The following is a 20,441-nucleotide window of genomic DNA, read 5'->3' as shown; positions in this document are numbered from 1 at the left end:
ATTGTGTAGGTGGATTTGGCTTACCTTAAGCCGAGCTACCTGAGGGTATGTCTACACTACCACCCTAGTTCGAACGAGGGTGGTTAATGTAGGCAACCGGAGTTGCAAATGAAGCCCGGGATTTGAATTTCCCAGGCTTCATTTGCATCTTGCCGGGCGCCGCCATTTTTAAATGTCTGCTAGTTCGGACTCCGTGCCCGCGGCTACACGCGGCTCGAACTAGGTAGTTCGGATTAGGCTTCCTATTCCGAACTACTGTTACTCCTCGTTCCACCACAGTGTCCACACTGTGTGAGGCTGACTGAAGCACACACTCCCATTGGCTTCTCTTATTTTTCACAGAATGAGGAGTACAGGATGCTGACGGGGGTTGCCCTCAGCATTCAGTTGAGGGGGAGGAGGTGTCTATTCTAGGCCAGCTAAATCGAATACTAGAAGATCGACCTCTGGAGTATTCCTTTTCCTAGGCTAGTAAGCGCAGCGTTAACTTCCTCTTGAAGATATGAGTTCATAGACAACTATGGTGCATTATACAATGTAGGTTTTGTGATTTTAATTTTGTACTATGACTTAGTGATGTTTGCAGTAACCGAGCTCTGTGCAAAGTCTGGATCACTCAGAAGACTAATTATGTTGCCTTTGTTGACTAAAGAATCTCAGAAGTTAGGTGACATCTTTCTATTGCTAGTCTTGCTAGCAATTTGTGGGGTGCAATGCATCTCACACCTGCTCTGAGGCTATAAAGGCACAGCTGTTCCTCGTACACAGGATAGGAAACGACTGGGTTGGAGAAGCAGGTTTATTATGTAGTGGTAGGCGCTGGAGTTGTAACTACTGTCTGTATCAAAGCCAAGTACGCTTTATGGAATCAGAATCCTAGAGAGCATTAGCTCAGCGGCTCTGTGCCCCAAGGCAGCATGCAGGAGCGGAATGCACAAGCAAGCTTCTGAAAGACCAGAGCAAGATCAGACAAATAAAAATGTAGGCTGTACACTAAAGCCAAAGAAACTAGCCTTGAGTAAGTCTCAAAGGAGTAGCCGTGTGAGTCTGTAACTTAAAAAAACTTAAAAAACAATGAGTGATGCTGTAGAACCTTAGGGTATGTCTACACTACCCCGCTAGTGCGAACTAGCGGGGTAATGTATGCATACCGAACGTGCAAATGAAGCCCGGGATTTGAATTTCCCGGGCTTTATTTGCATAAGCCGGCCGGCGCCATTTTTAAATGCCGGCTTGTTCGAACCCCGTGCCGCGCGGCTACACGCGGCACGGGCTAGATAGCCATTCCGAACTATCTGTACGCCTCGTGGAACGTGGAACTAGGCGTACAGATAGTTCGGAATAGCTTGCTAGTCTGAACTATCTAGCCCGTGCCGCGTGTAGCCGCGCGGCACGGGGTTCGAACAAGCCGGCATTTAAAAATGACGCCGGCTGGCTTATGCAAATAAAGCCCGGGAAATTCAAATCCCGGGCTTCATTTGCACGTTCGGTATGCATACATTACCCCGCTAGTTCGCACTAGTGGGGTAGTGTAGACATACCCTTAGAGACTAACAATTATAGTATCATGAGCTTTCGTGGGCACTACCCGCTTCTTCTGATGAGTGGAGCAAAAGTCACAGAAATTACAATATTTAAAACAGAAAAAGAGGGGAGAGTAGGAGGGGGGAAAACCCTGTCAATGATGGTATATGTGCTAAATGAGGCTAATTGAGTGGGCTGGACACTTACAGCCCGCTCTAATAGCCTCATTTAGCATGGACACTAGCCTTGAGTAAGAACTTTAAAAATGTTTTAAAAATATTAAAATATACATTTTTTCATATGTGTATATGTACACTTGCATATGCAGGAGTATATTTTATTTAGAGCAGGTAGCAACACATTGGATGCTACAGTGGTTTTAGTGTAGACATGGCTTAAGACTACTCCAGCAGCCTTAACTACGACTAGACTACAAGCTTCTTTCGGAAGAAGCTTTTTTGGAAGAGATCTTCCCAAAAAACATCTTCCAAAAGAGAGCCTCCACACTGCCAAAGCGATCTGCTTTTTCGAAAGATAGCATCCACATTGAATGGATGCTCTTTCACATTTAAGCTATGATTACTATGGATGGAATGGCCACCAAGGCACCACTTTTCCTTTTTCCTCTTCTTACGAAAGAACTCCCTCTTCCCCATCCACACACACCTTTTCCCAAAAGAGCTCTTTCGGAAAAAGGATTCTTCCTCATAGAAAGAGGATTACCAATGCCGGAAAAAACCCTCTTTCTTTCGATTTTCTTTCGAAAGAACTCGATTGCAGTGTGGATGTAAGCGAAATTTTTCGGAAAAAACAGCCATTTTTCTGAAAACACTCTGTAGTGTAAGACATACCCTTAATTCTGACATTTCCAAATTTCTGCATGATTATCTTTGTAAACTTCTTTTAACATTAATTTTTGTCAGTAACACAGCATGTACAAACACACATGTATATGCACGTGTGCCTAAGTTAGAGCTTTATTGTCTCTCTCTAAAAGCTAAAGATTTTCTTGCCAAGATTTTACAAGTAAAATGTGTTTTGCTCAATTGTCAGATCATTTACTTATCTAGAGTATATCTTTAATGAAACAGTTGAATTATAGTATGTTTTTTCCTCCTTTTCATCGCCTAGTCTACACTGGAATATCTGCCTTTAATAAATCCTCTCTTACAGTTTCCAGCTGGCTTGAATACCTAAAAGCAATTTGCAATGCATCTGTGAATTGTTAATAATAATGTTTTTATTTGATAAGGGCCAACAGCATGCTCAGTGCTGCACAAGGCACAAAGAGAGATGTGCTCCCTGCTCCACAGATGTTATAATGTAAATGACAGATGAACATTTCCTTAGAGGAGAAGATGTCCTTCTGCTGAAGGAACGGGGGGAGGAGGGAAAGGGCAGCATAGGTCTGTGTTCCATTTCTGGCTCTTCCACAAATGTCTATAAATCATGTGAAAGTCCCTTAGGGGCAGATTTTTAAAGACAGTTAGATGCCTCAAGCCCACCTACTGGGATTTGTCAGAGACAGGCACATAGGGATTTTTGAAATGTTTGTCTCCTTTAGACACAGAACTACCTTTAAAACCCTGGTCATTCACCACTCTGGGCTTCGGTTTCTCCATCTGTAAATCAGGAATACCAGTAATAACTGTGTACTTTGCAAGGATGTTCATGAAATGTTTTCAGTCTTTGCACAGTAAGTACTCTACGAGGGCACTGTATTATTATCATTGCATTTCCAAATACTGAATTCCATGTTTCATAACATAAAACTATAATTCCCTAGTCAAAATGTAAGGTTTTTAGCTTAACTTTTTTTCACAGCCCATTCCCTTTTCTTAATTCTTTTTATGTGCGGTTAAAATAAATCAAATAGTGGCCGTGGTAGCTGGGCAGTGGTTGTGAGTGGGTGGCTAATACTAACAACATCTGATGGAAAAGTGCACGTAGTTGAGGCTAGGAATTTTCATACCCTAGACATTACAGCAAATCTCGGCCCTTACCATCATATGCTCAGCCAAATCAAAGCAGCCACTGACTAGAGCTAGTAAAAAATGTTCATTTGACATGGTGTTTTTTGGATGAAAAACGTAATTTTGTTTAAACATAAATTTTCATGAGCAAATGTACTGATGGTTTTTAAAAAGTGCTTTAAAGCACAGATATAAGAGAAATTCTAAAACCACAAACGTTATGGATTTCTCTGTGGTTTGCAAATTCCTTTTCATTCCTTTGACAGTACTCTTCAGAAATCCATCAATAAACATTTCCTTGGAACTTCAAGAGGGTTATTGTTTCTATTTTCCCCTCAAAAGCTAAATTTTCAGTGGGCCTTGGGACACATTAAAGCGTTTTTTCATTATCACAAGCTTTCTGTAGATATAAATAGACATGACCTTAGCTTAGTCAACAACTCAGTTTTCCCTCTTCATTGTGAGATGTTTATGCATAAACATGAACAACATACATTTCCTTCACCTCAGACACAAGGGTATATTTTCAGTGCCACGCATATAACAGCTTTTAATGTTAATGCAAGCAGGGCCTCTAATTCCCTGCCTGACATGCTGAAAATTTACTTCATTCTGTCCATCACTAATCACTATCCAAATATAAATTTCCCTTAGGTAGCAATATTTTTATTTTAGAATAAAACCTCAGTACAACCAGTCCAGATATTTTTACCCTTCAACAATCTTATTTTACTTTCTAATTCGCCTATTGTGTGTGTGAGACATTTTGATATTTTAAATGAAAATATCAACACTCTCCAACATAAATATTAAGCTTGATCCAGTCTAAATTTAAATATTACACACATCAGAAAACAGACCAGACTTACCTGTCAATCATGATTATTTTTCCATTATATTCAAAGGCAGAAATGGGCTAAATCTGGAATTAGCAAACTTAGTTTAAATAAAATGCAACTGAATCTGAACGAAGCCTGGTCTTGTTTTTGCAGCATCAAAACTGATCTGATGACAGTTTCCAAAACCAAAAACATGCCCTAAACTAATAAATCCACTTCTAACTCACAGTAAAATATCTGTGGGAAAACCAATGCCTTCTTCTAAAGGCTGAGCAATCTGTGTCACTGTTCAGTTATGGCTTCTTCTTCAGAGTTAAGCTAAAGTTCCTATCAGTCTTTCAAAACTGAAAAGGAATGAATCCATTCTATTAGAAAGAAACCACATTTTTTTACTGACATTCTTAAAATATTTTAGCTTTGAATAGTTCCTTTTTCTGTTTAGAATATTCTATCCTCTTTTCTACTTTGTACATGTTCAAAAACACTGCCTGAGATTTTCTGCACTAGAATATTTTAAAAGTGTCTAAAATTATTCTTACTTCACTTTCTCCTTTTCCCAGAAGACACATCAGAGAACTCTTTCTCCACCCAACTGTTGTAGCTCCCTGGGACTGGTTCTATAAGCCAGCTCTCACCCTGGTATCCCCTAGAACAGCCTAGGAAAGCTGTGCCATTTGATTATGGCCCCTAAGGAACCATCCACAAGCTAAGGATGGTCAATGTATAGCATGTTTGGGTTACATCCTCTCCCCACCAGTGCTGCAAGAAGATGGCATAGGAGATACAATTCCTCCTCAAGATCCCTTGGTAACTCAGTGCTATATGTCACAATGTGGCCATTTGTGATATTGTTTTTTGTTGTAATACAAATATTTTTAGGTTTTCTTTAAGATTGACTTTGCCAGTTACACATTGTTTTGACAGTGCTCTTGCTATGAATCTTGGGGCACAAGAAAGGACAATAATGTAAGGAAGCCTTGAAGCAAGGGGTCATTGCACTCTGGCCAGAACAATAGGGAGGAACAGAACTAATGCAACTTAACATGCTCTTCTACTTTGTGTGCCATTGTAAACCACTGTCAGCTCCTTTAGAAGAGCAGTCAATACTGCCAAAGTCTACAAGATTTAGGCCTAGCCTGCACTACTGCGCTACATCGGCACAGCTGCACCACATCTGGTGAAGATGTGTGCTGCTGGCAGGAGAGCACTCTCTCATCAGCATCATTATTCCATCTCAGTGAGAGACACATGCTATGCTGGTAGAGGCACCGGTTTAAGTGGCTGTAAGTTACGTTGCTGGGAATGTGAGTGGCTTTTTTCCCACCTTTGAGTGATGTAACTTACATGGACTTCAGACAGGTCCTTAATTTGATTATGCAAAATGCTAATGTCCACAATAAAATGAATGCAGTTCCCATTTAATCGGAATGATACAGTGCTGTTGGTGCTCTATAGATCCACATGTGCAAGCTACAGTGCTGTGCGTCTGATTACTCACGTTAATATTGCCCATTTCCACAATTCATTGTTTTTCTTTCACAAAGGCAATTCGCTTTTTCATAGCGGTTGCTGGATCCAACAATTTAAGCCAGGTAGATGCTACAAACTAAAAGTGAAAAAGAATGCCAGAGGATGCCTTTGTCCTCCCTTGTCCTGTGGCCTCAGGGGCATAGGGGTCACCTCCCCAATCAATCAAGCAGTGGGCGAATAGCTTGGGCTTTCAGTGCAGTGAACTGAGAGTGCAATGCAGAGTGGCTGCTGTGTTTTTAGCTGCTCTGTTCTCTGAATGATCTATTAACACATCTTCTCTGCCTCTCCCTGGTGAGATACTTACGTGAGCATAAACAATCACATGACAATACTGAAAGTGTAGGGGATAAGTCTGGTGATGGGCCCACAGACAGTATTTGAGCTACTCTTGAGCACATAATGGCTGCTATAATATCAGTGTGCTAATAATATAATTATTGTAATTCTCTAGTGCCTTCATCTAGATAGCCAAGCTTTTTACTAATAAGAAAGAATTAGGTCTTATAGCTCCCCCCTTCAAGTCCGATTTTCCAAACAAGTAAACTAGAGACAGGTTAAGTTACTTACTGATGGTCACATGAGAAATCATGTGGCAGAACTAGCCAAAATGTTATGCTAGTGTACAAGATACACACCATAGCTTTTAACTACGAATTACTTGTAATACCAGCACCTTGATTACCTGTATTTGGGAGAGGGTGCCAACTTGCTCACAACTTGGTCATCTTGTTTTTATTACAGCTGGGTTTGATTGCTCAGAACAAGCTGGGAGACAAAGAGTAACCTTGCTACGTGTAAGGATGGGTAGAAACCAGGGTTGCCAACCCTCCAGGATTAGCTGGGAGTTACCTAGAATCAACATCAATCTCCCCATGACAACAGAAAGATTTTAATAGGATGCTCTCAGGAAATGACATTACGGCATGTTGGGGGGAAAAAATCTTCTAGAATAGCTTCAGAGTTGGCAACCCTAGTGGAAGCCCAAATGTCAGGACTAAGTATACAAGAAGAGGAGGCAAATGTTTGCAAAAATAATAAATTAGTCCCTAGTCCTAAATATCCTTCAGTCATCTGTAACTTTTTGCATCTTTCTCCAGGTTTCCCATTATTAGTTTATCTTCAATATTGTATTCATACTAGTCCGGATCATTTTGAAAAGATGTTGGGGGCAGGAAATAGATAATATGCTGTAGTTCCTTTTTAAAAAGACAAATCTTATTGTCTCGAGTGAACTGAATTCATATAAAGAGACAAACAAATCACCATTCAAGCAGTAACTAGCCTACACTTCATTGATATGCCAATAACTGTCTCAGTAATAGATTGTAAATCAAGTTTTAAAGAATTTCCTTCCCTTGCACAATATTGAACACCAGGCTAAGCCTGTATTCATCTCCCAGCACTTTATTGCTGACATCCATTCATCTGCATTGCAATATTGAATTCAAAATTAAAATGACCCCTTTTACCAATAGAAAGGCTGGTTTTACAAACTCCTTTCTGCTTTACTAGCAGAGCCAGGTCTTGGCAATCCACATTCAATGGAAACGTATTTTTAGGTTCCTCTATAAATTTAGAAGATATGATGCCCTGGGTATCCAACTCTGGAAAGATTTCATGTCATGCTAACTTCTTACATTTAGCCTGTGCCTAAAATTAACACTGCTCATATATTTTTGGGCATATCCACAATACCTCAAGTAGAGAACCAATGTGATTCTGTTGGGCTAGAGTCTGGATAAATGCATGGCCCCAGGTACGTAGGAGCAGAGGAATGCAGAAGCAGGTATGAAAAGAGATTATCTGGGATCCCGTCTGCCCTCCTTTGGGGGTGTGGCACCAAAGGATCTGTGGAGCTTACATGAGCCTTTGGTCTAAGAGGCTTAATTGGAGTGACTCTACACTTGCTCTATAGTAGGGAGGAATCCTCTGTTACCTCCCTATTATTCAGCTCAACTATATGGACCATGCTCTGGCTTTGGCCCTTGCTGAGTTTCCACGACACAACATTTTTCAGCACGCTGCTTGAACACTGTTAGGCAATGTCAAGTTTTTAGCTTGTCAAACCCAGCCAATATATGGCCAATGATGGAGCAATCCAAGGAGATTGCATGAGATGAGATTTCATATTCGCATCATTAGAGTTTCTATACTGTCATGTATTTGCTAATTATGCAAGGGTGAAACTAACATCACAGTGGGTAGTAGATCAGCACCCATCCATTTGAAATGAACCCCTCTCAAAATACACTAATGTGGCACAGCAGGGTTATATAAAAGAATATAGTAACCTGGGAAACTAGGATCCCTGCTGTCTTGAGCAATGGATCACATAGCTGTTCTCCAAAACCTAGACCATTCAGACAGCAAATGATTCCTTCCTGGGGCATTCATGGCTTTGCTTCAGTGGTGTATTCACAACTATATCTGATACTGTGTTATTTCACCTCCATGTACTAAGCCTGACCTGATAAAATATTTTACCTACATTAAGCTATTGACAGCTATGTCTATTAAAATATGTAAGTTCACATTACTAAGTTGTTGTTATCCATATGTGCATTGAAAAGCCCAATTATAATCACAAGGAGAGTGGATAGAAGCGTGCATGCTGTATAGTTTATGGTAATATGAATACTTACGAAAACACTTGCTACTGAGACTTAATCAGTATAAGCTTTGGCTAGAAATCTTGCTTGTCTGCCTTCCTCATTCAATAGTTCATTCTTATTAACCGTAGGTTTCAGACGAATGACATCTGTCTGAGTGAGTGGATAATGAATGGCCTGCTAATTTTAATTTCTATAAGGCATTTTCTTTCTCAATCCAACAAGTAAAGGCAACAACACTTTTAATTAGAGCATTTCATAGAAAACCATTACTCTGTAGGTATGTAACACTAGCTTTGCGCCTTTCTTTAAAACTGCTTGTTAATGTTTGCACAGAAAGGAAAATCAGACAAAAGAAGCAGATAGTAGTTATTTTCTCTGATAATAATCAAGCCATTCATCATGAACTCATTGGAAAGACTGCTATTTCTATGCATAGACATATGCATTTATAAATATTTGTATATACAGACACACACACACTGCATGCATTTATTCAGTGTGTGTGTATATGCTATTTTTCATATTTTTTTATTAAAATGTTAGAATTCATACTGTGCTAGTCTGTTTTAAACAAATATTGATGCTATACAAATATTGTATATGTATACACCATGAAATGTGCAATTTTAATAGTTATTAGTACTATTGAATAAATAATGACCACTTGCAGTTATTAATGCTGATCTATATATTTCCCATCAAACTTTGTGTAAGGAATAAATAAAACAACAAGCTTGATTTACCAGGTTCTATTTTAGAGAAGTTTAAGTCTATGCTCTTGCCTGATTGCTCTCCTTCTATATCGAATCTGAAAGATCTATTAATCTCATATTTTGGAAGCTATTTGTTTTCTGTGATATTCCATTCTCTAGAGACTGCATGTAAATCACTTTTCAATATTTTTGTCAGGCATTTGTTATGATGCCAAAAGCACAGAAACCTTTTCCCTTATCTTAGTTTTATCCGAAGGCAAGAGAAAAGTATTTGTATGAATGTTAGTCTCTGAAAAAGACCTATATCTTCACAAGCAAACTGTATTTTGAAATTTAGAAATCAAACAGGGTATGTCTACACTACCCCGCTAGTTCGAACTACGGGGTAATGTATGCATACCGCACTTGCTAATGAAGCCCGGGATTTGAATTTCCCGGGCTTCATTAGCATAAGCGGGGAGCCGCCATTTTTAAATCCCCGCTGCTTCGAACCCCGTGTAGCGCGGCTACACGGGGCTCGAACTAGGTAGTTCGGACTAGGGTCCTATTCCGAACTACCGTTACTCCTCGTGAAACTAGTTCGAACTAGCGGGGTAGTGTAGACATACCCACAGAAACTTAGCAACAGATAAAGTCCGGGGGGGTTCAAAAGACATTTCCCATGGTATTTTTAGTAGGCTCTATTACTAATCTCAAAAAAACTAGGTTATAGTTTGATTGGATTAAATGCATCAATCTTGAATAGGGAATATTGTTTTTTATTCAACACTCTCCATTTATACTTTCTGCAGAATTTATTTCAGTGATCTGCATTCTTTGTCTTCATCTAGTACTAGAGCAGGAAAACATAACCCACACAATTGCTATATGATCACTGGTGTAATGTAATTGTTAGCACGTGAGATAGCTTCTAAACCATATTTTGATTGTTTCCTCTACCAATTACATTTTCTTCCTCTGTAAGCAAGTTACTGAGCCAGGTCCTGGGTTGCAGTTAGGGCAGCATTAGGGCTGAAAGGTGCTAGAGAGCTGTTTAAATTCTGGCTAGCAGTGTAAAACACACCATAATTGAAAGCCTCCTTTGCGCATCCCACATTCTGTGGTGGTGGGAATATGCAAGTCCTTCAGTCATTGTTTGGTCTCGTGTTTACTTAGAGATTCTGGTAGATGCTTTGCTTTAAAGTCATAATAATTTGCCTTGAAACCCACAAAAGCGAACTATCAGAGAGAGGGCTGCAAATCCACCTGGGTGTACCCAATCAGATCTGTGCATTGCTGCTCACATGGCATGAGGTCACTCCATGTTCTTACTCCCCTGAATTTCACCTGTGGGTTTCAGCCTTAGCTTGGATGTTCTTGACATTTGCCAATAAGTATTGATCTTTTAAAAATTTTTTAAATTACCAGTCAAGGTATTTTAGTTTTAAGGGAAGAGGTGTCAGCTGGTCTGTTTCACTTCCAAAGGCCTGGAGACTGAACTCTTCTGAGCCTAGATAAAGCACCAGCAGTAGCTATGTTAATGTCAGCCTCCTTGTATGACAACTAATAAATCTCCATACTGTGGGAGTGACCAATGGAAGGAGCAAGAGGGCCATCATGTCCATTTGATTCTTGGCTTGTCAGCTGAAGCATCTAACAAAACTGACAATTAGCATAATTTGTGATGGGCAATTAGGAGCAGGGTGCAGAGCAGCAAGTAATTTCACGCTGGGCAATAAATAGCCATCAGACGGTAACACTTCTTTTTCTTCACTTGATAGGAGTCAAGCCAGTAGTCTGGAAATGAAAGATCCCGTGACTTAATATCAATCCTTTGTGCCAGCCAGCCAGTTCCCAGTCAGACAGAATGGCTGACTCATTACTATAAGTCATTTTCTACTTTAGCAAAATGCAGGACAATGTAGCACTTTAAAGACTAACAAGATGGTTTATTAGATGATGAGCTTTCGTGGGCCAGACCCACTTCCTCAGATCAAAAAAAAAAAAAAAAAAGGTATTCTCACTTTCTTATCCACATCCTTCCCTACTGAATTAGCTCTGATGTGACACTCCTAGCTCTGTACCCCTACTGTTCCTTTCTTTCCCTTCATGCATCTGATGAAGTGAGTTGCAACTCAGGAAAGCTTACACTATAATAAAATAGTTAGTCTTTAAGGTACATCCCAGATTCTTTGTTGTTTTTGCTTGAACAGACTAACACAACTACCTCTGAAACCTGTAATAGCTTTAGTCATCTGATTATGGGATGCCCTTGGGTTTCTCTAGAAAAAGGAGAAAATGAAAGGTGACAAGATCTTTCTCAATGTCACATACAGCAGTTTTTCCTTCTGTAAAGCAGCACATTGCACTAAAGCAGTGCTAGCAACACCTTTATGCATTTTCAAATATTTTCAACCCCCCCCCAAATATGCCAACCTATCAACAACTTATTCACCTACATGTTTTACAGAACCCTATTGTTAAGTCCTTGCATGCTATCACATATGATCAATTAAAAAAAGCCATCAGAATTCAAGAGCAATTTACACGTGTAAATGTCTAGAAATGTGTACTTTGTCATCTACTGAAGTTTAAATAGAGTCCCATTTACAGAAGATTTACTAATTGGTTGTAAAGGTCACCTCTTTGGAATATATTCATATTTGAATTCTGAAACCAATTAGAATATGATATTAGACATTTTCAGTGCTGAATGTAGATTAATTATCCCACATTGATTTGATGTGATGGTCATATTTATTGAAACTTTAATTGAATGGATTAGAAGAAGTTGGTTCTAACACATAAAACCCATAAAGGAAGGAAGTTACATTTTTGTAATTACTTTCCAGGTTAGAATTTTTTTTCTACAGAAAGGTAGAAACATTTTTGAGTCTTTAATAAATCTCCAAAGAGATTTTCCTATCATTTCCCCTTACAATAGAGATGAAGGCCCTTTGAGCTCATGATGGGAATTGATGAAATCCATCGATTGCTATTTAAATGATGCTTCTATAAGCTAATTGTTGCGAAATTGTAAAATGTTTCGAATTAGAAATAAGCAACTGTCATCAAAACCACACATTTCCTTTGGTTGTTAGATTCTCTGGGGGTAATGAATATCCTTAAACAGCAGCTCCTCAGTTAGTTAGGATAGTAAATATGACCTGCTGTGATGACTTTGAAATAAATGTCAGATTGAGAGCATTCGGCAGGCTCATTTGAAAAAGGTATGTAATAGTTAACTTTGATCTACAAACATGGATGGCGTCTGTCTGGAAGACATTGCACTGGATGGGGAAATAGCCAGCCTTATAAAATAGGTCACTGGCTGGAACCCGCCCAGGTCTGAAGTGGCTGAAAGTTGTTACCATCTGTCCATGTGGAATGAGTGGTTGGCCTCAGTCCAGTTCCTAGTGCACAAATGTCCTTGTTACAATAAACACCCACAAAAGTAATACTGACTGGAAACCTTGCTGACTCTCTCAGCAAATAGGTCAAGGCCTGAATGGGCTATGGATACATTTCACCCTTAAAAGCAGTTAACATATTGGGCAGAGAAAACTTATTTGTGTTATATCCATTAGAGAGAAAAATACGAATCTTTCTCCCCGCTCCCACTATTGTTCTTCTGGCTCCATTCACTACCTGGTAAAATCCACTTTGACAGGAGTGCTTTGAGAAACATTTTAGCTTTGTGTCTTAGGGCACATCTTCAAGGGAAGCTGATGGGAGCATTTGCTCCCATTGGTATCCTGCAGTGGGCACAGCACCAAGCTCGTAGCTGGAGTTGTGTATCTTAATCCGACCGTCCAGGTCTAGTGTAGACCTGGCCTTAGAAAAGAGAACCCATCGCATACAAGCTTCCATTGTGGGCCATAGAAGGCTCATTTTTAGCCCAATGCTGCAAAGTCGGTTAATCTCCCCTCCTCTCTATACAGTCAGTCCCCGGGTTACGTACAAGATAGGGACTGTAGGTTTGTTCTTAAGTTGAATTTGTATGTAAGTCGGAACTGGTACATATTGTAGGGGAAACTCTAGCCAAACATTTCTCCAGAGCTCAGTTTTATTCTTCCACACCTCACTTCCCTCAGTCCTTTATTCTCAAGCTGAGGTGTCTACTGAGAAAAGCCGCTCCGCGTCTCCCTGGTCTGTTGGGGGGGGGCGCTAACTTCACATCTCCCTGGTCTGCTGGGGGGAAGCAGCTAGTGCGGGGTTGCCTCACCCTGTTTGTAAGTAGGGATCTGATGTAAGTCGGATCCATGTAACCCGGGGACTGCCTGTATATGCTTCTGCAATGGGAATTGGTAGCACTTTGCCCATACCTGGCTTACACTGGCGCAGCTCTGGAGGAAGCACTAATGTGGAAAGGGTGAGATAGTACACCAGCACTTTCACCATTGTGGTCTGTGGTCAGCTTACACTCCTGTGTTCTCTGTCTACACTAGGGCATTATAACCCTTTTCTCAGCGCTGCTGGGAGTGACAAAGTCTAAAGCACAGAGTGAATATAATCTATGAAGCAGGCACTCAGCAGCTGCAAACTTCTGTAAGAGTTACCTTGAGTTTTAAGACAACATTACAATCATGCTAGGGAGCTAATAGAGATGATATAATGAAAAAATTATTAAGGAGTGTGTTCACATAAGGACATTCCCCTTTGTCTCAAATCAATGAAAGAAGATGAAGTACAACAATCTGTTCCATGCTCCAACATGATACTTGAGTTGGTTATTCTCTTGGGCTACATCTAGACTGCAAGCCTCTTTCGAAAGAGGCTTTTCCGAAAGACACTGTCGAAAAAGAGCGTCTAGACTACAACTAGTACTTTCGAAAAAGCTAGCTGCTTTTTTGTAAGAGAGCACCCAGGCAGTCTGCATGATCTCTTTCAAAAAAGCACAGTTTGCATTACATAGCACTTTTTTCAAAAGAGCATTTTTGAAAAAAGGCATTATTCCTTGTAAAATGAGGTTTTCTGCTGTTGAAAAAACTGCCGAGTTCTTTCAATTTACTTTCGAAAGAACACAGCATCAGTCTAGACTCGGGAAGTTTTTTCGAAAAAAGGCCACTTTTTTTGAAAAAACCCTGTAGTCTAGACACACCCTTGATGTTACATTCCATGAGGTGTAACAGTTAACTCGAACTAAGGACTTAGTTCGAGTTAACGTTTGACTGCCGCATGTAGCCGCGGGCAGTTAGCTCAGATTAAGGGGATCTAAAAATGGCTCCTGGATGGGAATATGCAAATAAAGCCCGGGATATTTAAATCCCGGGCTTTATTTGCAATTTCAAATACCTATATTAGTCTCCCTAGTTCGAACGAGGGGGCTAGTGTAGACATACCCTAAGGAAGTAAAATGTGGACAAACATCAGTTACTGCCACTTGTAGCATGTACAGGGACAGGGACAGAGGAGGTCCAGTTGCTGTGCCACAATTCCTCTCCCCCCTTGTCCTCCTGATTAGCATAAAACAGAATTTCGTGCTTGCTCCCATTGTTGCCAGTGGTCTGTTCACTTCTCATTCCTGTTTCCTTTTTCTTTATGCCTTGACAGGCAGCTCTTTATAACTCATCCCTATCCTGCTTTCCTCTATCTTGAGAATATCCTAAGACTATTAACAGTACAATAAAGTATTCATATGTTTACTAGACTTTGTATCCTTTCACAAAATACTTGCTCCTTTGATCTTGCTCTGAGAAGGGATTTCCATGGGATTTCCATCAGTCTGTTAAGAAAATAACTCTTCCTAACACTACTTTTTTCCATATTAATGGGTGCATGCTACTCAGATGCAGAATTTTCCCGCAGAAAAAGTGAGGCACATGGAAATAGCATCAAATATTTTTAATACTGTGCTTGCTTTTCTGCCAGAAACTATGTTTTCTGTTAATAGAGATGCTGTCTAAATATGTATGTGGTGAAAGGTGATTAAACATAATACGCACAATTTTACACACTCAAGTCACCATTAAAAAAGGTCAGCATTTATCAATGAAGGTAGAGGCTTCAGCATTGAATGCTTTAATATGTGAAATGGGGTGCAAATGTAGCATCTCCAGATACCACCAGTATAAACAATAAATATTTGGGGTATGTGTTTGTACACAGACCCATGTGAAGGCAATATCCAGAGAATAAACTACAGGGCATGTATATATCATGCTCTTTGAAAGTTTTACCCACTCTCTGATCACTGATACAGTCTCACCCTCTGAGCAGCTTCAAACAGCCTACAGCCTCCTTCCTCTCAAACAAACCTGCCCTAGTCTCAGGTTGGACCATCATCAATCTTGCACCGTTGCAAGTTTTTCTGCATATAAAAATGTCACAGCCTTGATGTCTGATATCGCTCAGCCACAGAGCCATTTAGCCTGGAAAGGCCAGAAGGGGCTTTAAAGTGATAACATTTTAAAGTATCTAATGTGGTTTAGATAATTTTTAGAGGGTTTTTTTTCTTTTGGCTCCCACTGAACAGGAGTTATTGACCTCAGGGTAAGGAAGGCATCGTCCATTCCTTTAAACAGTTTATTCCTGGTCACTCAGGAGTCCCAGCAAATACCTGATGTTGGACACTACCTTAAAATGGATGTGCTCCTCAAGCGAATTGTTAGCAACACAACAGTAAGGCCATTATTCTCCACTAAATTACTCCTGTGTACCACTAATACAACACCTAGGGCCTGACCCTTTGACCTTATGCTGGCGGGATTGCAGGAGTAGGGGGCTTGGGCTTCAGCTCCTTAGCCTGGAAAACTGATTCAGTCTCCAAAACTCTTCTGGTCATGGACAGCAGTGAATAGAGTAATTAAATGCTAGACTGCTCATGCAGTCTGATTTGTATTTTTGGAGCCAGAGCCTGGGTTGATTTATATCAGTGGAAGATCTTGCACTTAGTTTTCAGTTTAAACCCATATTTTTCACCACATCCAGTCTCCAGCCTGTAACCTCCCCGACATAAGCGTTATCTTACTAAATGAACCTCCCCCACCAGATTTCTGTACAATATTGAAATATTTCCCACATGCAATTTATCATATACAATAAAAAAGCCTGCTTCTCCCCAAGCTGCTTTTTAATTATGGCAAAGACAGGCCAAAATTGGAAGCGCTAATTATTATGTGACCGCTGGCAATATGAACCACCCAAAGGTCACTGCTCTTCGGATTTTACTGTAAATAGTATGTTGGCCATTATATTGCAGCACAGTGTGCTAAACTTCTGAAACTGGGGCACCAAAACTTTTTTCTGGACTTTTGGTATAGAACTACCCCAAATAACTAAATCTGCTCCTTTAAAGTTTTTCTCTCCATGATGCTGTCAGCGGAACTATTAGCAGAAGCAAAGTTCAGCCCATTTGTAAGTGCTTGCAGACTCAGCACCTTGAGTCAATTATAATTTAGGAAAACTGTGAGAGAGGTTTCACAAAGCTGCTACAAGCCATTCTACTTACTCTAAAAAATTCTTTGGTTGAGCCTGAATCCAAAGTTCCATAGGCTATTTCAGTTTGCTTAGCCAGGTCCTCGGCACTTTCTATGGGAGAGACCATCCTTTCCACAGTCAGGAAAGCAGCGAGATTGGCGGTGTAAGAAGAGATGATGATGAGTGTGAAGAACCACCAGACTCCTCCAACAATTCGTCCTGAGAGAGATCTATGGTAAAACAGACAGGGTCAAAATTGTTCATCCATTACTGGATTCTCTTCTAGAAGGGAAGCAACATGTTTATTATAGCACCCTAAATAGGGCCAGTAAAGTTTGCGCACACACCTTTTTGGTGGACAAAAATCCATTTTTGCAGATGTTTCTTGTGCACATAAAATGGATGACCGTAAGCCAACTCCTGACACCCTCACCCAGGTATTAATTAGGAGAATTCTCATTGAATTGGTCGTTTGAGTAAAAATTGAGTATGGTGCTCGAGAGATGTCTCTAATCCTAGATTTCAGTGGGATGACTTAATTTTACACACTATTGGTACAGACATAAGTCTTGGTAGATCTGAGATTAAGTGCATATGTGCTTATGAGTCTGTGCAAGTGGGGACATATGCAAATTTTATAGACACATATTAAAACACTTAAAATTTTGGCCTTAAATTAATTTTTAATGAGGCCCGAAGTTGACAGAGAAAAGCTTCAGCAACAAAGCTGAGGATGATACACCTGATACTTTAAGACCGTATTTGTGTACTTTTCACTTGGTCCTAGCAGAACCTACTTATGAATAGTACCTAGTTATGAGTTTTATGCCACGAAAGGAATAAGCAAGGTAATGAGTGGTTAATTGGATGTGTAGTGTCATATTATTGTAGATTATTGTGTCATATTCACAGGTGTAACATGGTATTAATAAAGCAGTTGGCAATTTATTTATAAGAAAAAAATGGAACTCAGGGGAGCCAACAACCTCTGTGGGTCTTCGGCAAGGTGTGTGGGGGAGCAGTGTCCGTGTCCCCAGAGGGGCGGAGCCTCCAGCAGAAAGTGGCAAGACTGGGGACAGCCAGCTCTCAGTGCCACCTAGACTGAGGTACAATGTCCTCCCCAACCATCAGAGCTGGCTGGAGTGCACAGTGTGGCACTTTGGCGGTGATTTAAAGTAGCAGTGAATTGCTGGGCCCCAGGGCAACTGCTCCATTGCTCCCCTGGCTTTTCCCCCCTCCTCAGTTGGTGGGCCTGAACACACTGCTGTACTGATTACTACCCAGCATTTTAAAGCATTTTAAAACAACCATAACCTGAAGCAGGCAGTTCAGTTACAGTCATAAGGCAGGACAAGTAGATGAAAGATTGAGGGGCCAGGAATGGGGCAGCTGACCAGTAGAAGCAGGAGACTGGTAACGACAGGAACTCTCCCATGTTCCCACTCAGTCTGCAGCAGATAGGTAGTGGGCAGATAAGTCCCATACAATCAAGAAAATGCTGCCTGCTGGCTGATTATATGCAACACCTGGAGCTAAACAATCTGCCTGCAGAGGCCTGCACAGGGGGAGTTACTCCAAGGGAACAATATGAGCTTTGCTCATGCCATGGTTCAATGGGCATTAGGGAGTCTGAATCCTACACATTGAAATGAGGCATCCTGTTCTATTTTGTGTTAATTAAAATGTGCATGTCTAAAAGCCACTATTCTAAACCAGGCATCTTCCTATGTAATCATTTGGGTCTGCCACCCTGCCATGTCAGCCTACACCCGCAAAGCAGCATCGGTGTGAAGTGAAAAATGGAATCCCTGCCTGGTTTTCATCCATTAGCTTTTTAAAAAAATGCAAAAGCAATGAAATTAAATCACTGTAAAATAAACAAAAGGCCAGTCCTCAGTTGGTGTAAATGAGTGTACGCCCATTGCAGACAAGTAATCTTAACTGAGTACAAGGCCCTAAATGCTTGTCTGAGGACCAAACCTGTACTCCTTCAAGCAAAAGCCCAGTGTTAGGGCATGGACCCACATGGTACAGAGCACTCTTGTCCAAATCCATCAATGTATATAAGTATATGAGTAATTTCACTGAAGTCAGTGGACTATATGCATACTTCATTTTAAGCTCCTGATGATCAGTGACATTGTGATCAGTAACGATGCAGAAGACTCCTACAAAATTGTCTAGTCAGCTACTTTTTCCCCTTAGTTCTCACTGATTGCAGTGGAGTCAGAATCAGGTCCCAAATATATGGACCTTGATTCTGTAGCTCCAAATTTATGTTCAAATTCACTAGAAATGATTGAAAATTAGGGCTTATTTACTGCACTTGCAGTATATTTAATCTTAGAAACAGCATACCTGCCACATTGAGAAATGAGCCATTGATATGTTTGATTTATAATCATGAACTCAGTGTTTTGGGCTAAATGCCTGTTGCGAAACCAGTAACTCTTCAGCTTGGAAAATGTTCCTCCATTTTACATGGCATGGAGGAAAGCAGGTATTTTACTGGTGCCGGCAACTATAATTGTGGCATTTCCTAACTTTGTGGGTTCTTGTCTTTGCAAACTTCATACAGTTCTCTTTTTTTTGGTCTGTTGTTTATGCATGCATAAATATTCTGCCTAACATTCCACCTAAGAGTTCTTTCTTGACAGGATAAAGCAAGAAAAAATATCTATGTTGAGTAGAAGAGGTGAGGAAATTAAAACCAAAATCCACCACAACTTAAAGTTTTCATATTTTTTAAGAGCATGATGTATATGAAAATACCTAAGAATATGTATTCTTATGAATTTGGCTCCCACCATACATAATTAATTTTATACACAGAAGTGCTAATGATTATTTACATGGCATATGCAAAAGAAAGTGTCACTAGACACCAATATTTTGCAGTGGATGATAAAGAAACAGACAATTCCAGCAGGAAGGTTTGAAGCAGATTCACCATTCTTTCCCTTAATGTAGAGAAAATGAGAAATTCTTACCTGGTTATTGGGTTCCTTCAAGCTCCTCTGTGCCACCCCCAGGCAGTGGGTACAAGTTCGCCTACCAACACATGGAGATGGGGAAAAGGCAATATTCTTGTGCCATAATCTTACCCCTATTCTAAAAAAAAGGAGGGTTGGCGGGCCTCGCCCACTGAGAGATTTTCTGAGTAATAAAAATTCTGTTCAATTCTAAGAAAACCCAGCATCAAAAAATACATTCATAACAACAGAAACAGAATGGGAAATCTGGGCTGGGCTAGAGGGACATGGGAAATCACACTGACAGGTATGAAGTAAGAATTCTGCCATATACCTCTAGCCCAGGGAATGTCAACAACAAATCCCCCTGCAAGAACAGCTGCAAGATGGTATCCAAAGATACTGCAATACGGATGGATTATAGCACACATCACCCACCTGCTGATGTCAATATTTGCAGAGTCCGCTGCATCCGATTTGTAATGATGTTTGAATAGCCATATTGTTTAGAAGGGCAGTATTGCCTCTATGCTCATGAGGAAGAGATGACTTTCAAGGCATGAGCTATGACAGAAACCTTCAGTGTTTTGGACAGCATAAGCTTTCTTAATGCAGTCTCACACTCAATAAGACACGCAAGGCATAGAGGCTGACAAGATTTCCTTGAGGCCTCGAAAAAGGATAAATAAGTGACTTGACTTTTTAAATTCTAGGTCCCCTGTGGAACATGTATGAAAAGCTCTTTGCAATAAGTGCATGAGAAGTCTTCTCTTCCTCCTTTCAGGCATCTACACAGAATTAGAAGAGGTTGGGAACAGACATGATCATTACATCATTCTGATAACATGAGCCGTGAAAAAGCTTGAAGGTCCAGTCCAAG

The 20,441-nt window shown here is 40.3% G+C and overlaps 1 protein-coding gene across 1 annotated transcript in view; it reads right to left on the bottom strand.

Moving 5' to 3' along the window:
• GRIA3 (glutamate ionotropic receptor AMPA type subunit 3) overlaps positions 1-20,441 on the bottom strand; it is a 253,895-nt gene that overhangs the window by 42,769 nt on the left and 190,685 nt on the right. The window contains exon 12 of the mRNA XM_075940981.2: positions 16,621-16,819. Within this exon, the coding sequence (XP_075797096.2) occupies positions 16,621-16,819 (199 nt within the window). The remainder of the gene's footprint in view (positions 1-16,620; positions 16,820-20,441) is intronic.

The sequence above is a fragment of the Pelodiscus sinensis genome, chromosome 13 (assembly GCF_052426305.1).
Source record: "Pelodiscus sinensis isolate ZL-2025 chromosome 13, ASM5242630v1, whole genome shotgun sequence".
In the NCBI taxonomy this organism is placed as follows: Eukaryota; Metazoa; Chordata; order Testudines; family Trionychidae; genus Pelodiscus; species Pelodiscus sinensis.
Note: the sequence above shows the minus strand (reverse complement) of the source record. Positions and strands in the feature narration are given on the sequence as shown.